The sequence below is a fragment of the Dermochelys coriacea genome, chromosome 3 (assembly GCF_009764565.3).
Source record: "Dermochelys coriacea isolate rDerCor1 chromosome 3, rDerCor1.pri.v4, whole genome shotgun sequence".
In the NCBI taxonomy this organism is placed as follows: domain Eukaryota; kingdom Metazoa; phylum Chordata; order Testudines; family Dermochelyidae; genus Dermochelys; species Dermochelys coriacea.
Genome location: NC_050070.1, coordinates 164,246,030 through 164,263,952, shown reverse-complemented (window position 1 = coordinate 164,263,952; position 17,923 = coordinate 164,246,030). Strand labels below are relative to the sequence as shown.

At 40.2% G+C, this 17,923-nt stretch overlaps 1 protein-coding gene across 4 annotated transcripts in view; it reads left to right on the top strand.

Annotated features, from left to right (window-relative positions):
- The first annotated feature begins 559 nt into the window (after positions 1-559).
- The window catches only part of LYPLAL1 (lysophospholipase like 1), a 38,728-nt gene continuing 21,364 nt past the window's right edge, over positions 560-17,923 (top strand). The window contains exons 1-4 of one of the 4 annotated variants that reach the window (XM_038396156.2): positions 560-862; positions 5,926-6,025; positions 12,678-12,776; positions 12,961-13,041. In XM_038396156.2, coding sequence (XP_038252084.1) covers positions 787-862; positions 5,926-6,025; positions 12,678-12,776; positions 12,961-13,041 — 356 coding nt within the window. In that variant the 5' untranslated portion in view covers positions 560-786. Of the gene's footprint in view, positions 863-2,039; positions 2,095-5,925; positions 6,026-12,677; positions 12,777-12,960; positions 13,042-17,923 lie in introns of those variants that run through there. The other 3 variants (XM_043511744.1, XM_038396155.2, XM_043511745.1) reach the window with 3 other exon arrangements.

The window sequence follows — 17,923 nt, the reverse complement described above, 5'->3', positions numbered from 1 at the left end:
CTTGTCTTGCCGCCAACCCCATTTGGAATTTTGGAACCCCAGTGGCTCACTGCAGCGGATACCCGCCCTGATCTCTGCTCCCTTGGGAACAAAACCCATTATTGCAACGAGTCACAAGGGTGTGTGGGGCTCCAAAGCATCGGCGTACATGCCCACCCGAGGATAGGGTTGCCACCTTATGGGAAATAGCTATCTGAAAGCTTATGCTCAAATCAATTTGTTAGTCTCTAAGGTGCCACAAGTCCTCCTGTTCTTTTTGCAGCGACAGACTAACACGGCTGCTACTCTGAAATCAGTACACGCTGTCGGCTCTCCAGTTTTAGGGGTCAGGCTCATCCCTGGCTGGTGGTGGTGGTTGTTTTTTGTACCACGGTGGAGATGGCCCCCTACGTGCCTAGGCAAGCTAGGGAGGGTCCCCCGGGCATTGGTGCCCATGCAGCTCTACCTCAGATCAAACCAGAGCTGAAGGCGATAGGGAAAGCGGGCACAGCCCTGCCTGAGCCCCACCCCCAGGCGAGTGGGGGAGGGCTCTGTAGGAGAGCGGCTGGGAAGGGACGAGGGGGCTCCAGCGGGCCGGGTGAGGGAAGGACTCAGGCCTCCCGCGGCTCCCCCGCCTTCTCCCCAGGCCCGCCCCTGGCTCGCGCCTCACGCGCAACGCGCGGCCTGGCGCGCGGCCGCCCCACCTCCACGCGAAGGCCTCCCCGGCGGGGCGGAGACAGCGAGCGCGCGCCGGCGCGGGACGGGAAGCGGCGCCCGCCCTGCGCTTGGCGGAGGGGAGCCGCGGTCATGGCCGCGCTGCGGCGGAGCGTCGTGTCCCCGGCGGGCAGGCACCGCGCCTCGGTGATCCTGCTGCACGGCTCAGGTGCAGGCCTCAAGGCTTTGTGTCCCCAGGCACTTGCAGGGGGGCGAGCCCGGGGGCCCTGCTTTTTGCAGGGGTGGGGGCCGCTGGGCTGGGGCGAGCCACGGGGGCCCTGCCCCACTCTGCAGGGGAGGCGCTGGGCTGGGGCCTTAGGGGTGTGTGGTAGTGGTTAGTGCACAGGTCTGGGCCATCCTGAATTTAGGCTGGAGGCTCTGGGCTTTACTGATGTGAATGGCACCCTTAACTTTAATGAGATCACTGGTGTGGGTACGGGCTCAAAAGCAGACCCTTACCCCCCCCCCCATGTCTCATTATTCTTCACCTGTAAAATGGCAATAGGGGCAGTAGCGGGACTCTGCTGGTTTGAAATCTAGACATTTCAAAAACTGAGTTAAAATGAGTTTGAGGTTCTGTGCCTGCTCCCAAATTCCCATGCTAGTTTATGTGGTTTTACACCCACAATTTCCTCAGTTTCTCTCGCCTGCTGCAATCTGCACACAAATAACAGGAAGAAAAGGAGGACTTGTGGCACTTTAGAGACTAACAAATTTATTTGAGCATAAGCTTTCGTGAGCTACAGCTCACTTCATCGGATGCATTTGGCTATAGATCCTGCAAACACTTAGGCCATGTCTAGATTAGGATTAAAGGTGTAGTAGCTAACACATCCTAAGTGAGGTATTTGAAAAGTCTAGTGTAGACAAGGTGGGATGTATTTTAACATGCACACATAAAGCTGAGGCTTCTCCTCAGCTTGAACTTGACCAGTTCAATGTGTGTTAAAGACATGTGTTAGCGAATATAATATTTATCCTAGTCTAGACAAGGCCTTAGGTGTACGGATAACTGAATTCATGCAGGGGATTACCTTCATAAGTAAGGTTTCAGAGTAGCAGCCGTGTTAGTCTGTATTCGCAAAACGAAAAGGAGTACTTGTGGCACCTTAGAGACTAACAAATTTATTAGAGCATAAGCTTTCGTGAACTACAGCTCACTTCATCGGATGCATGAAGTGAGCTGTAGCTCACGAAAGCTTATGCTCTAATAAATTTGTTAGTCTCTAAGGTGCCACAAGTACTCCTTTTCGTTTTGCTTCATAAGTAAAAAATTATTTGTGTGCACAAAAATTTACAGGATCGGGTGACATTTTCAAAAGTGCCTAAATCATTGGGACTGGTGCTCCTGTATCATGTAAATGTTTTTGAAATCCCCAACCCCGTTCCTGCCTGACACAGGTGAAACATTTAAACTAATTATATGAAAAAATGCTTTTAATTTCACAGAGTGAACAAACTGAAAAAATATTTCCTCCATTATAAGTTATAGTCATTTTAGGTATTGCTTGTAATAATATTAGGGTAAAAAAATAACTTCAGGTGAAGTGTAATCTTGAAATTGACTCTCTAATTAATTAATTAAGGGTATGCATAAGGGTTTGCTGGATTGAGGCTTTAGGAATCCATTCTGTTGTGGTGTCTACAAGCATCTGTCAGTGCTTGAATTAGATCTCTTAAAGTTATTTTACTGATATATATGTATAATTATGATGTTTATATTTGATTTGACAAAGTATTCATATGTGTTTTTATTTTTATAATCCAGTTTGAATTTAGTTTATTAAACCAGGACTGTCAAAACTGTTTTGATTTCACAAAGCATACAAATGAAGGGGAGTTAATGCAATATGCTCCGCTTCTCCTGTTAACTCTAATACTTTAATGCTGGAGGAAATAATTTCCTCCTATTTTTTAGAAGAGGGGGAAGATTATGGTTAGAGGTTGATTCCATAAGTGGTTTAAGTACTGTACAATTTTTCATTGTTGTTATAACTCTACTCATAATATTTACAATGGAGCTGTAAGGAAAAGTAAGAGTGCTCTTTTATCTGGTTTTATTTTAACAGTTCTGCAGGGTGGGTTCCAAAGCAGGGATAGCCAGTTATCGTAGTTGCACTGCATTGGCATGTTACACTGCATTGATGCCCTCTGGACAGAGCAACAGCTCAGTAGCAGTCCCATTAATCCATTTTTTTTCTTCATGGTTGCCACCAGTTAATTGTAATACAAAGATGAGTTGACCCCAGATTGAATGGGAAGGTAGTGGAGAACTCCCAATGCAGTAAATCCAGTATTAGCATCAAGCAATATAGTAGTTCAGCAAGAAAAGCGGTGGTCTTAAGACACTGGAGTCATTTTGTAGACAGATACTCAACTCTGTGTATGTGTCTGAGAGAGACATGGAGGGTCGGAGAAGTTTGACCACTCATGGTTGAAAGGGAAATTAAAACTTGTATTTTTATTTTAAAAGGAAAAGGTAGCAATCGGTACCACAGCTAGCTGATTTTAGCCACAGGCTTTCAAAAATAGGTCCCTGAAACTGAATTGTGCATTGGTTGTGCATTATTCATTCTTCTTAGTACCGTTCAGAAGAGAAGATAGTGTTAAAATATTATGTAAAAATGTCTGAAGTCCAGCACTTTTTGATGTGTGCTTTTTACGTAACAGAAATTAGTTGCATCCAAATGGGAGCCCTGGCAATTATGACAATGTTAGGGCGATGATGGCAGTTGGTACATGAGGATCAAAGTCTCTTAACTAATGAATCTTCTGCAAGCTGTTCAAACAGACAAAGGGCTAGTCTACACTAGAAGCGCTACAGCTGCTGGTCTACACTAGAAGATGCTCTATGCCGATGGGAGAGAGCTCTTCCGTCAGCATAATAAAACCATCTTCTCCAGAGGCATTAGCTATGTTGGCAGGAGAACCTCTCCTGCTGCCATAGCACTGTCCACACCGAAGCTTAGGTTGGTGTAACTTAAGTCACTCGGGGAGGAGGGGGAGAAAGAGGAGCTTATTCACACCCCGACCAATATAAGTTATACTGATATAAATGGTAGTAAGAAAAGGACTACTTGTGGCACCTTAGAGACTAACAAATTTATTTGAGCATAAGCTTTCGTGAGCTACAGCTCACTTCATCGGATGCATTCAGTGGAAAATACAGTGGTAGTGTATACAAGCCCTGGCTCCCAGCTTTATGCATGCTCCTGCTCAAAGCTCATGAAATGTTGGTAAAGAAAGGGGAGATGTGATATCTCCTGTATCACAGAGTAAACATATAAAGATCTATGGCCCCAATCCTGCAAATGCTTATAAGCATTCACACTTAATTTTGATTTGCAAAATCAAGTCTTACATCCCCTAATGAAGGAAAGATATATGTAGGGAAAGGAATTTTATTTTCAAGCTTTTAAAGGTATTTTGTTAATAGTGTATCTTAGACAGAGAACCCATATGTTTCAAATTTGATTGTTGAGAACAAGATTTGCTTTGATCTAAACTAGTCACATGATTGAAGTTACTCATGAGCATGTTTGCAGGAATAAATCCACAATGGGTTCCTAGATACGTCTTTAATTTGTATATAGATTTTTTTAAAAAATGGCAAAGTCAAAATAAACACTGTACAATTTTTGGGCCCAATCCTGGAAAGACTGTCGACGCTTACTAATGTGAGTTATTTACGATTTGACATAAATAGGGCCATTCATAGTACATTTTATGCTTGGCAGTAAACAATAGCAGGACAGGGTCCTTTTGCCTTCCATTCATTAACTGAAGCATAATCCCAGTAGTATCTATTTACATTTTATTTTGTAAATAATATCTCGGGGCTTTCTTTTTTGAAACCTAAAGCAATAAAAAGCCTTTTCCACCTGATGGCTTGTCTTCACTGCAACAGTTACCTTGAGTGCATACAATGGAGTTACTCCACTCAGGTTAGCCTGGCTCCATTGAGAATGACTATACTGTCAAACAATACTTCAGATACACAGTGATTTGGATTAGTAGCACAGAGTGATTGGATTTGCTGCTGATCAGTTTCTGTAACTCAAGATACTGCTTCCCCATTTGACAGGTTTCAGAGTAGCAGCCGTGTTAGTCTGTATTCGCAAAAAGAAAAGTGAAGTGAGCTGTAGCTCACGAAAGCTTATGCTCAAATAAATTTGTTAGTCTCTAAGGTGCCACAAGTACTCCTTTTCTTTTTGCTTCCCCATTGTTTATTTGCTAGAGTGTCAGTACCCCTAGAGCTTCAACCCACTTTCCTGACTAGTCAGCTAGCTCCAATTTAAAGAAACATTTAACTCAAAGTTAGACATTTTTGTATGTGTGGATGAGCGTTGGGTAGGTTAAAGGCAAAACTTGAGTTATACATTGAGAACACTGCAGATGTTTGCTGAAGATAAGAGCTTGAAAGGAGGAGAAAATGGATGGATGTTTGATGTTTGTGAGGCACTTTGAAAACACTGAAGGCTGCAAGGATCCACACATGTGGACACCTGCTTGTAGGATCATGGACTCAACTGTTTTTGGGTGTTTGCTGGAGCCACAAAATTCAGACCCTGATCTCAGCCAACTTTCAAGAAAGGGACTGGTTTGGATTTTGAGTAGCCTGTCATAATTCTAGGAGCCAGATGTTTGGATCTGGGTTCATATTTTGAACTCCTTTTTACCAAGAGTTCAGGGGAATTTGGATCTGAGATTTTAGTCTATTTCTAATAAAAACATCACATTTAATTATACGGTTATTATTTTGAGGACTGTTCATTTAAAACCTTTGTAATTAAAAAAAATGAAGAAAATAATAAAATGCATCTTTTTTAAGAGGACACCAACTGACAAGCTTTTTGGTTTGTTTTTTACTTTGTATTTTCTTGCATTCCCCTGTGGGTTTTTTATCACTTTACTATCAGTGGATAATTATCTAGGTTATAAGAAGGATACAAGATTTTTGTGGCCAATTGGGAAATCAATGGCAGTAATGCTGTAGCAAAATGTTTATAAAAGCAATAGTATGTAGCCCCTTTAAGAGTGTGATCAGAGAAGTGTTGAGTACGTCATGATTTCAAAGAGGACTGAGGGTTCTCAGTACTTTTAGAAGTTGCTGAGCAGCTTGCAGGATGGAGTTTGTAAATTAAGTGAATTTCAGGTATAAATATTTTTGGCATTGTATGGTGTTACCTATAAATATGTGGAATAACATTTCCTGTCTGTTTGTGTTTGCAGGGGACACTGGCCCAGGAGTAAGAACGTGGATCAAACAAGTTCTGAATCAGGATTTGGTTTTCCAGCATATAAAAGTAATTTATCCAACAGCTCCTGCCAGGTATTGTGCAATGCCTTTTACTACTAAGACTAAATTCCTCTAATCTTCTGACAAAATCATTGTTGTGAAAATATTCTTATACCTTTGGGTACAGGTAATGCTTCGTTTTTGCAATTCTTTCTGTACTTTTTTTTGGTGATACTTGGAGCTCAGAAATGCTTTGCAACCACAGGACCCTATTTTTAAATGCATGAGATTTTATGTAGGACACACACTTCTAATTCACATTAAAGCCCTGTCCACATTACAATTGAATTCTTCACAAGAATTATATAGATAGGGATTTTTCTATGACATGCTGTAACCATGTTTTATTAAATCATATTCTAGGCTACCTTCATACCTATAATTGTTTCCATAAATCTATTACCAGAATTAACCAAATGTTTCGCTATACATAATATCACACTTTGGTTCTGACGAACAGTAGTCCTGTGTGACTGGTAGGAGTATTTGCCTTGAAATAAATATATAATTAGGAGCAATCCAAGGATCATCTTCAGCTATTGGTGATAGCACTGGAAATTAAAACATTTGAATCACAAGGTTGCTTTCGTTTTTAATTTAGAATAATTGGGCACAGAATCAATAAAAATTGAGTCCAGTTTCCTCATCGAAGGTGCCTGCGTTTGCAAGCCCCATTATTATTTGTTTAGTCATAGTAAAGAGCCACAATGTGCTTAGTGGTATACAGGAAATAGAGGGAGCTAATGGTACTTGCCCTAAGGAGCTTACAAGCTAGGGCCAGCATTTTCAGACTTGATTGCCTAAAGCTAGGCACTGAAATTTAGCTATCCAAATAAATAGCCTGATTTTCAGAGATAAGCCAAGTGCCTCTGAAAAATCAGGCCACTTATTTGAATGTCTGATGACCTGATTCAGGAAAGAACTTCCATCGAAGTCAGTGAGACTGAAGCGAATGTGTAAGTGTTTTTTTGAGTCTGGGCCTAAATAGGGATTGAAGTATTCAATTTTAGGTACCAACGTTGAAAGCTTTTGTCCTAAATATATATATGGGGTGGGGTTTGTGACATCTCATGTAGGCTTTCAAGGACCAGAAGTTTGAGAGAGTTTTTATTGAAATGGTTCAGGTGGTACAAAACCAAGAATTATTATTAATAATAATAATTTGTAATACGGTAGCACCTAGGAACTTTAATCATGGGCTGGTACCCCATTGTGCTAGATTCTGTACAAACACAGACAAAAAGACAGTCGAGATTTTGTTTGGCTCGTCAAATATCTCTATAGAAACAGTCCTTGTCCCAAGGAGTTTACAGTCTAGTTATTATGTATGCAACATAACAGACTCATTGTATATGGATGAGAGCAACTCGGGGTTGTTGAGAAAACTTGCACAGGACATTGCAGAAAATCTTTGTGGAAGAAGTGTGTTTTATAGAGGGATTTAAGGGAGGTAGTTCAATAGGTCAGCTCCACTATGAGCATGATTTTATTCAAACAACATACTGCTCCCTTGACGCTAGGCTAAGTGTGCAGCTAGCATTATCCGTGGGGCCCAAAAGACTCCATCCTCTGCATGAATATTGGCAGTAGATGCAGGTTTGCTAGAATTAACTTCTGTAATGTTCCTCCTTCAGCCTTCCTGTGTGTGTCTTATGTGGGCAAAATGCCTCGGGCCACATCTGTTTGGCCACTAAAGTTCCACTTTCCCATTCCAGGGTATCCAAAGGCACAATCTTGCCCTATTATTTTATTTTTTTGTAGATAAATACAGCTATAGGCAACATTGTAAATGATTAGATCAGTCCATGTTATGATTTACCAAGGAGCTTTTTTTTTTTTTTTTTACTTGGACACAGATTGTAAGGTATCAATAAAGATGACATGTAAAAAAGATCCTAGATTGTAACGTAAAAAGTATGAATAATTAGTTGCCCTGTTTCAGTCAAGTTTACTCTCATTATTCTTTTCCAAAGCAAACTGAGGTCAAGCATGATTTGATTCAACTTTGCAGCTTTCAGCAGGATTTTTCCATTCGGTTCTCCTTGTGTGAAAGGGATATATCCAAAGAAAAATACCTGTAGTGCATTTGTCTTTGGTAACTGAGAAGTACATTACAGAATATTGCTTTACAGCCACTTTGTTCCTGTTAAGCACCATTAACTGACACAGTGAAATAAAACAGATGCGTTTAAGTACAGTAATGCTTGCCACTGTTTGGAGCTATATACAAACAAAAGAAGTTTGTAAATGTATGCTTTACTGGTTGCAATGTAAATAACAAAAACCTATACTGGCCAAGCAAAAGTTATTTTGGTGTTTAAATCTAATGCATGTTATACACTTCATAAAGTCTGTAATGGTTTCTCTTCCCTCTTTCCATAGAAGAGAAAAATCAAGGCCAAAAATGTCAAATTGGAATGAGAAATGGTAGGCTCCTCCATCCATATGTAGGAACCTAAATATATGGACTGATTTCTTTTTCCCATGGTACTGAGCACCAGTTAAGGTTTTCAGTACCTCTGAAAATCAGGCCTTAAATTATCCAGTAGTACCTGTCCAGGTATACTGAGGCCCTGATCCTATGGTTGATAACCTATAAGGGGATGATTGTGTCTGGGTGGAGCTCTGTTGACATCCAAGTAGTTCTGTGCAGGTTAGCAATCCACAGTTGTGCATCAGAGCATAACACTTATTGGCAGTTTTGACCCTAATGATTAAAAGCAAAAAGAAGCTTCAGAAATTAGGCATGCCTATAAACGTTGCCTGAATTTTTAAGGGACCTGACAAGCAGTAGAACTTGTATAATTTTTATCATGCTGTCTTGGAATTTTTTTAAATTGTTTTATCCTAGTACTGAAATAATTGCTTTTCCCCCTCCTATTTCCTATAGGAGTTACTGGCGCTTAACTCACCAACTATCATAGACCGAACTCCTTTGAAGCAACCAAAGAACATACTCCAGAATAAAATCCTAAAAACATATTCATTCTGCCTGATTAACTTTTAAAATATAAAATTATATAGTGTTGATTGAGGAATGATACAAGGCAAACTCTACTCCTGAGAGAATTCTGCACCAAAAAAATTAAAAATTCTGTTCAAAATATTTTAAAGTTCGGCAAAAATCTGCGTATTTTATTTGTTAAAATAACACGATATAATCAAACCATTTTCAAATGTTTGCTGACAAGTATTTTGAAATAAATTACCAAAATAATTTAAAAGGGTGTGATTACATTGCTATTTTGTTACTATGTTATTTTGCAGAACTTTGCAGAATTTTAAATTTTCAATTTTTTTGGCACAGAATTCCCTTGAGTACCAGGGTTCTGTGTGGTGCGGTCTGGGTGTGGGCAGCTTGTGGGGGGTCTGAGTACGGGGAAGGAATCTGGCTGCACAGAGGCTTGGTGTGGGGTTCTAGGGGCAGGGGTAATTGGACTCTGCAGGGGAGTCCAGGTGAAGGTGTTAGGGCTCGGGGGGAGGGCTGAGGGAGTGGGGCTTGGTGGGGGGTGTCAGGTGCAGCTGGTTTGGGTTCAGTGGGGTGGGGGTCTGGGTGTGGGGGCTCCTGATGCAGGAGGTGAGGCTCAGCAGAGTAGGGGCTCGGTAGGGGGGTTCTGGGTGTGGTGGGCTCCTGATGCGGGGGGTGAGGCTCAGCGGGGTGTGAGTTTGGTGGGCTCGGTGGGGTGGGGCGGGGGGCCCCAATGCACGGTTCTGGGTGCACGGATGTGGGGAGGAATCACTATACAAGGAGCTGCTCCCCCTATCCGCCCAACCGCTGTGCCTCCAGACCCCCCCCCCCCCGCCACCATCCCCCCCCGCTGAGCCTCACTCCCCTCCAGCACCTGGAACCCCAACCCCACTGAGCCTCACCCCCACCCTGCACCCAGATCTCCTCCCTGCTGTGCAGAGCTTCCTGCAGTTAGGAGAAATTTCTGGTGGTTGATATAACCCAGCCTCAGCAGCTCTGTGCAAGGAAGGGAAGGTGGAGGGGGAACTACATCTCCATCCTCCTCCCCCTCCCCCACCCAGCCGAGACATCCCTGGGCAGTCTGGGCATCCCCAGACCTCGCTCCACCCAATGATTTACCTCTCTCCCGGCTGCCCAAACAGACATGTTTGAGCTGCCAGGGAGGGGTGAGTGAGCACTGATGCAGCTTCTCTTTGCTTCCCCATAGAAACCATTTTCTGCGGAAGGTAAAGAAAATCTGTGAGGGATTTTTCTGCTGCGCAGAATTCCCCCAAGAGTAAAACTCTTCAGGGAAAAGCCTTATATAATAGGGATTAAAGCGATAAGATGCTAAATAAATTATATCAGTTTTTATAGTTGTTTTTAGCTAGTTTGTAGAAGGGATATAATTCTGTTGCTCTATAGAAGGTTTAAAAAACCCAGAGAAAGATTATCATTTTTTTTATTACACTCTTCTGTAATGGAAGCTGACCACCTTCAAATATCCGAGTTGTCTGCTTTAAAAATAAGTTTGTATAACGTGTCTGGCTCTCAGTTGCTAAAAACAAAGTATAATTTTAACATTTGTTTTACTTTAAAATATATATACATATATGGAAATAATTCTGCTATAAGGAACTAAATTAATCACCCAGGAGACTGACGGCCTTCTATCCCCAGAACAAGTATAACATGGACAGCAACTTCCTTGTACATCCTTACCAATGTATCTGCTGGGGTATTTCACTTTGAGGTGCTGATGGTCTCAACTGTTTTCTGGCTTCGGGTGTCGATAGACATGTTGATATCAGAAGATGATTAAATAAAAGTCATTTGAATGAAGAAGTTGACTGAAGACTCCAGTTGAGGGCACTGAGCACCTTGCAGGATTTGGCCCTCATTCCTTGTTGTATCCGTTGTGACTACCAAGATGACTGCCAGTTAGTGACATGGTGGATTTTTTTAATTGGTCACTTGTCCTTTAAGAAGTGGGAATGTACTACCAAATAGTCATCCAATGATAGCTTCAGTCATTACTGATGTGGCACTAGATTTTTTTTATTTGTCACCAGCCTTCGGAGCCATGCAATGCCTTATTTTAATGTTCTTTTAAAAAACAAAACAAACCCTTCCAATGACAAGTACTTCAGCCACATTCCTGTTTAGCTTTTGTTCTTGACATTAAATTGCACCAAATTTTATAAAGGCACTGCAATAGCTGCCGGGTCCCAGAGCAAGCTACTTAGTCCATGGTCAGTCTGACTTCAGTTCTTGCATTATTCCTTTTCAGATGATGAAAATATTGTTATGTATATCTAACACCACTTTCTAACGTACTAACAAATGCTCTGATACAGAGAGCATGTGGGCCCCTGTTTATTAATGTGAAAGAAATGCATGCATTTATCAAACCCTAATTTAATAAAATAAGAAGTGGATAATTTTGTTGAAGTTGGGGGAAAATTAATGTGATAGACTCCAGAAGGCACAGACATGTAGCTGAGGCCAAATCATTTTACAAGTTTTTGTTTTTAGTTTTTCCCTTTTCCTAGAAGCATTTTGTTTTATCTCTGTATAAGCTTAAAATATTGAAAAAGATGATTGTCGTTTTATTTTAATGGATCATTCAATTAACTTCTTTTTTAGCGTTCTTCCAGCATTGATGTCTCTGTAGCCAGATTTAAATTGTTAAACACAATTGAATTAGGATTCCCCCCCAGTAATGTTAATGCACACGATTTAATTAAAAACCAAGGGTTTAAATTGTAGCCCTAGTAGCTGATGCAATACTTAAAGCAACTTCTGCACTCACAGTTTTAAAGGCAAAGGGTTTCCTTTTTTTCTTCTTTATTTGGGTCAGCATGGCTGCAGCTTTAAATACTGTTTCAGCTACCACTGTGACTTAAACATTCGGTTTCTATTGACTATCTAAATCAGGAGAACTGAATACCACCCAGTTTAGCCTAAAAAAAAAGAAAGAAAGTGATAGTTTAAATTGGCATTGCAGCAGCTAATGTGGTAAAGTTAAAACTATTGAGGCTCCGCTTGTTTTAATAAATATACCTTACCTTTATAATTCTCTTGAAAAATCTAGGTCAAAGTTTCTTTGCGCTGTTTAGTATTCCCTTCAGACAGTCTTTCCCGTTGTAAGTCGGAAAGTAAACTGTAAATACACAATTTGGACTATTTTGTGGATCTTTTTGACATCCACTAGCATATCTTCTCATGGCCAACAGACCACTCTGCAGTTACACATTTTGCAAAATACACTGTCCTTCCTTTGTTGGAAGTATATGGGTTGCTAAAGGCTGTTCAGTACTACGGGCTAGTGTTCCAGCGTTTCACCTGGGTTCAAATCTTCACTTTGCTGATGAGTGGAGGTGAGTTTCATTTCATACTAGTCCCCATTTGGCCACATCACAAAAACCCCAGACAGTTTGGCACCATTCAGCTACGTTGGCAGCAGTCTCTGCTTGTGAGAGGCCTAGGATTGGAAAAGCAGCAGGATTATTGCAGGTCAAGATTGAGATGGATTGGCAGAGCTGTATGGGGGAGCATGCACTGTGCCTATTCGTACTATGTTTGGCTCAAGCAAATGTTATTAATCCCTCAGTTTCATGAGCCCTAACCTCATTCATAAATTTAAAACAAAGGAGCTTTGTAGAAGTGGGATTTTGATGGACGCATAGACGGATTTCAGATATTGTCAAGCTGTTTCTCTTTATTTTGACCACATAGATATCAAGACCTATCTTGGAGTTTACACTATACCACTATTCTGCAGCATGGAGAAAGCATATTTTTGCAGATTGAATATCTTTTCATTTCATTTCTCATGTATCCTTTGTGGTTTACGTGCTGCAGCAAGTACGTGAACCGTTTAATGTTCAGGATAACATACCCATATGAAATACATGCATACAGTGAATGCATCTTTGCCCAGCAGATACCTTGAGGGAGGAAAAGCAGTGTATAATAATGGTTCTGTCTCAGGTTCCTTATTCCTTAATCCATACTCTAGTGGCATTCTTCCTCCCATTTCTCTTCATTTCAACTTTTTCCCAGTGCAGCGGGAAACCTGTTATCTCCACCTTGGGAATGGGTAAGAATTCTGCTGTTGCAGCATTATTCATGTTGTTTCCCAGCAAGTTATGGGGGTTTGAGATGTATGTTACATTATTTATTTTAAAGCTTTCATTATGTTTTTCTCATTGTAAATATTAGGTTTTTTCATTGTGATTAGTCTGTTGAGTCCCTATGTCATCTGCCAATCCCTTCTACATTGTTTGCCATCAGTTCTGGAAAGCTGCTGTTCTGAACTTCAGAGCATGGCTTAGAAGTGCCTTCCAGTGTTCCAAATAGAGTTTCTGGTATGTTTCTGGCCATATTCATTCAGCAAAATGACAGTGAGTTTAGAGTCACCAATAGGAGGACGCTCGGGTGGAGGTGGTCTCTGAGAAGACCATTTGAACTCAAATAGTAAATACTACAATTGTGTAGAAATTTTTAAAATTGATGTGCTTTGCAGACCGAAAGATCCAAAACAATAAAATAATACTATGGTATAAAATTCGCTGGGCAGAATAGTGCTCTGTTGCAGTGATACAAATTCCGAGTAACTCCTAGCATCCTGCAGACTTAATCTGTTTTTCCACTACCTCTAAAAGATGCTACAGTGGAGTTATTTGGGATTTAAACTGCTGCAGTTATTTAAAAGCGGATATTGGCCCACTAATTCCCTCCAAACCACATAACTCTTGCCAAAAATTCCTAATTGCCTTACTCCACTTACCAGTAAATATTTAAAGGTTAATTCACCACTTTGCAGAGGGCCTGTATGAGGTCTGTGCATCACCACTTAAAGTCCCACTTATGCTGTATTTTAAGATATGAAAGAGACTTAAGTGGTACATAGGTCTATGTTATAGAATCATAGCAGTGTAGGGCTGGAAGGGTCCTCGAGAGTTAACTGGTCCATCCCTTGCTCTGAGGAAAGACCAAGTATACCTAGATCATCCCTGACGGGTGTTTGTCAGACCCGTTCTTAAAAACTTCCGCTGAAGAGGATTCCACAACCTCCATTGGAAGCCTATCCAAGTGTTTATCCTTACAAGTAAAAGGTTTTTCCTCATATTTAACCTAAATCTCCCTTGCCAATTAAGCTGGTTACTTCTTGTTCTACTTCCAGGGGATGTGCAGAACAGTCTCTGTCCTCTTTTTAACGGCCCTTCGCATAGTTGAAGACTGTACTCAGTGTTCTTTTCTCAATAGTAAACATGCCCAGTTTTTAAACCTGTCCTCATAGGTCAGGTTTTCCAAACCTTTTATTGTTTTTGTTTCCCTCCAATGGACACTCTCCAGTTTCTCCTTATCTTTCCTAGAATGTGGCACCCAGAATTGGAGACAGGTTGAGGCCTCACTAATACTGGGTAGCTTAGGGCAATTGCCTCCCAGGTCCTACATATGACACTCCTGTTAAGACACTCCAGAATATTAGCCTTTTCTGCAACTGCATCTCATTGTTGACGCATTTAGTTTGTGATCCACAATAACCCCCGATCCTTTTCAGCAGGATTATCAGTTATTGCCCCTTTTGTAGTTGTGCATTTGATTTTTTCCTGCCTAAGTATATTCTGTGCTGACTTGGAAGGGGGTGTTGCTTATGGAAAGGTGCACCTTGTTTCCATAGCATCCCAGTGAAGCCTCAAATTATTAAAATGTCAATACTTTTATAGATGTACTGTCAAACATTTACTGGTAGGCTAAGAAAGATTCTCATACAATTAAAGCTAAACAATTTTTATGTACTATACTTAACTTAAAAAAAAGAATTCACTAATTCATAGTATTTAATTAATGTGCAGTGGATCTTCCAGTCATTAGCGGAGATTAGCTATGAAACAGCAAGGGTTTGCAAAAGTGAGATTAAAAGCTTTTTCCTCCTTTTTCAATGTTGTTTGATGTCTAGTCTAAAAAAGAGTGATTTTTTAAAAATATAAAACTAGTGTATGTGTGTCCCCTTGCTCTCAGGCAAAAATTACATCCAGTGGAAAAAAAAGATTTAATAGCCAGAATTGTCAGGAGTTGTGTATAAAGTAATCGGATTCTCCCCTCCCCCAACAAAAATACCCATAGCCTTCTAAATTCTTGCTACATAACTACTCCAACTGATCCATTCTACTCTCATTTACACTGGTGTAAATCCAGAGCAATTCCAGTATAGATTGCACTAATGTAACCAATCAGAATCTGGCCCACTGAGTTCTGTGGAACAGCATGCATGAGTCAGGGCTAATGGTGAGGGGTCCTAGTTTAGAAGTGTTTGAAAATTGGATATGTATATAGGTAATCTTTTCTTTCCCCCCTTTTGTTTAAGTATACTTTCAAGTCTAATTTTCTTGAACTTCTCCTGACACATATCTAATGCAGTAACTATTGGTGCAGTATGGCACCATAAGGCTGCCCTGTTAACAATAGGAATGTGTTTGTCCATGTTTCTAAAATAAATCCTGGTTTTGAGGGGCTTATAAATTTGGCATGAAATGTACCCTGGGCTTTAGGATTTTGATACAGGAATATTGTGTAGTTTTTTTTAACCAAGTATATTAAACAGAGAGCCTGATCCTGCAAACCATTATATGCATTGAGTGCCTTTATTCCTGGGTGTAAGAGTTTGCAAAACTCATCCTAAATAGTTTAAAAAGTTAAACTAGGGAAAAAGGGCAATAAAAAGTTTTTTCCCCTCTTCTCATAAATTTATTCATTCAAGTAGATTGAATTTAAATAAGTAAAAATAAACAGATAAAACGATGTGCCAAATTCTCTGCTGCTGGAAATTACTGCAATGAGTCAAATTGCACCAGCAAAAAATTTGGCACTGGGGTGAAATCTGGCTCCGTTGAAATCAATGGGAAAACATCCATTGACTTCAACACTGCCCGGATTTCACCCTAGAGCTTTAAACACTTTCATCTGGCACCCTGCTCTGTTGCCTGTGATCTTTCTTGCATATAAATGTAAGCCAACAAAAATCCAGCATTATAATGTCTTGTACAGAGCCCCAATCAGAATAAAGTGGGTGGGGGGAGAATCAGCATATTACTAACTTTTAAAGTTTACCTTTCTCTTTCTTTGTACAGGGTTCTTAGCTCCGCAACAGAGTCCCAGCTCCCATGCCATGTGGCACATCAGCAAGGTCTCATTATAACATTTTAAAAACTTCTGCAAAAGGCATAGCTAGTACTTGCCCTTTCCAGGCCAGCTCCAGGTTTCTACCTGGGTTTGTAGCATGTGTGATTTCATCAGCAGAGTGCTAGTCACACAGAGAGTGGAGCCAATAATCCATGATTGGACTGCACTTCTGTACCAGCAGAAAGGAAAGTAGGAATATTTAAAATTAATGATATGCCATCTTACCCTGCTTACCTGAGGCATTCACCTTCTTGCTATAATTAGGCTTTAGCTGATTGATTTTTTCACATAATCTTTTAAGTTTTATGTTGTACAAGTGCAAGTACAATTATTTATTAACTAATCAATACAGTACCAATAATACTGAGTTATTTTTATGTTAAAAATATTTTCCAAATTACATTTTGCAGGACTAATTTAAAGGTGATACCTAAAATGGCATAAATTAGACTCCCACTCCATTGATTTAAACTCATTTAGACCTACTTATTTTAAGGCAGCCCAGGTGTAAGGGAGTCTAAATTGGTGTAATCTACTCTCCAGAGAGCTGCAAAAGATATAAATTACCTCCCTGCTTTCACTTATGTTTTCTACATCGGTGTATAAATTACACCAACTTAGATTTACACATTACTAAAGTATTTCTAAATTACTTAAAGGATGTCTAATTTATACTTCTTCATTCATTACCTTTGAATTTGGCCCTTAATCTGCATGACAACTACCTTTTGTGTTTAAATAAAAATGTAAACGATTAAAGTGAGTTGCTGTGGATGTCAGTCAGTTACAGGTTTTCATAATGCATTTCTTTTTTATACCATACGTTCAGATTCCTGGATCCATGTGTGCTACTTTGAATTCTTATCTTGAAATTATGGATTAGCATAGATTCAGTCCCTAATATATTCCCCTGAACAAGCAATTATAATGAAAAATGCACACTTAAAAAAATCCCTTAATAATCCATTCAGATACAACAATGCAGGCGAGATGTGAAGACATTTGGAAGCATTTTAAAGATTCCATTTATGGGGTGCCTGGGGTTCCTTAGCACTGTTTATCTCTTCCCCATTTTTTTAGTGTTTAGAGTTAGTTCAACTTGTATAATGTTGCATTTCCAATGCTTGTTTTGGGGGGAGGAGGTGGGAGAGAGGTAGGCTGTGTTCTTTAAACAAGCCAGAGTTTTGAGGTTGAATTGAAGCTTTTTTTCTTTTGAAGGGTTGAGTCTTTCATGTGCTCCAAAGTACTTCATATAACTTCTGTTTTAAAAAAAATCACTACAGAAAGTAAATCCACATTTTAAAACACATTTTGCTAGGGGACCATAAATTTGTATTCAGAGAGTTTCAAAAACAGAGCTTACAGGGACATGGGGCCTTTGCTTTCAAAGCCATTTAAAAAAAACAAACTTGAACCACAAAAATCTGTTGGGAGTAATGGTAAGGGTTTGATTAAAACTCTCAAAGGCAAGAAAATCTAAGTTAAGACACACAGTGTGGTCCGACGCTGTCCTTAACTGCTCACACAGCTTGCAGGCATGGAGCTGCTTTGCTTCAGAGCCTTGTTGCAATGATGTCCAGTGAGGATCAGTGTTGAACTAAATTTTCAGTGCACTCTAAATTTCCTTGTTTTTTTTTGTACATTTCAAGGCAACCTCCTCATGTTACTGTAACATTGGGGTCTTTTTTTCGTACAGTTAAACCACAAAGAAAAAATTTTGTGCTCTATTCTTGGAGCTGTGCAGATAGTTCCTTGCCAAACATATTTGTTTACCGTGGTAATGTCTGAGTTGT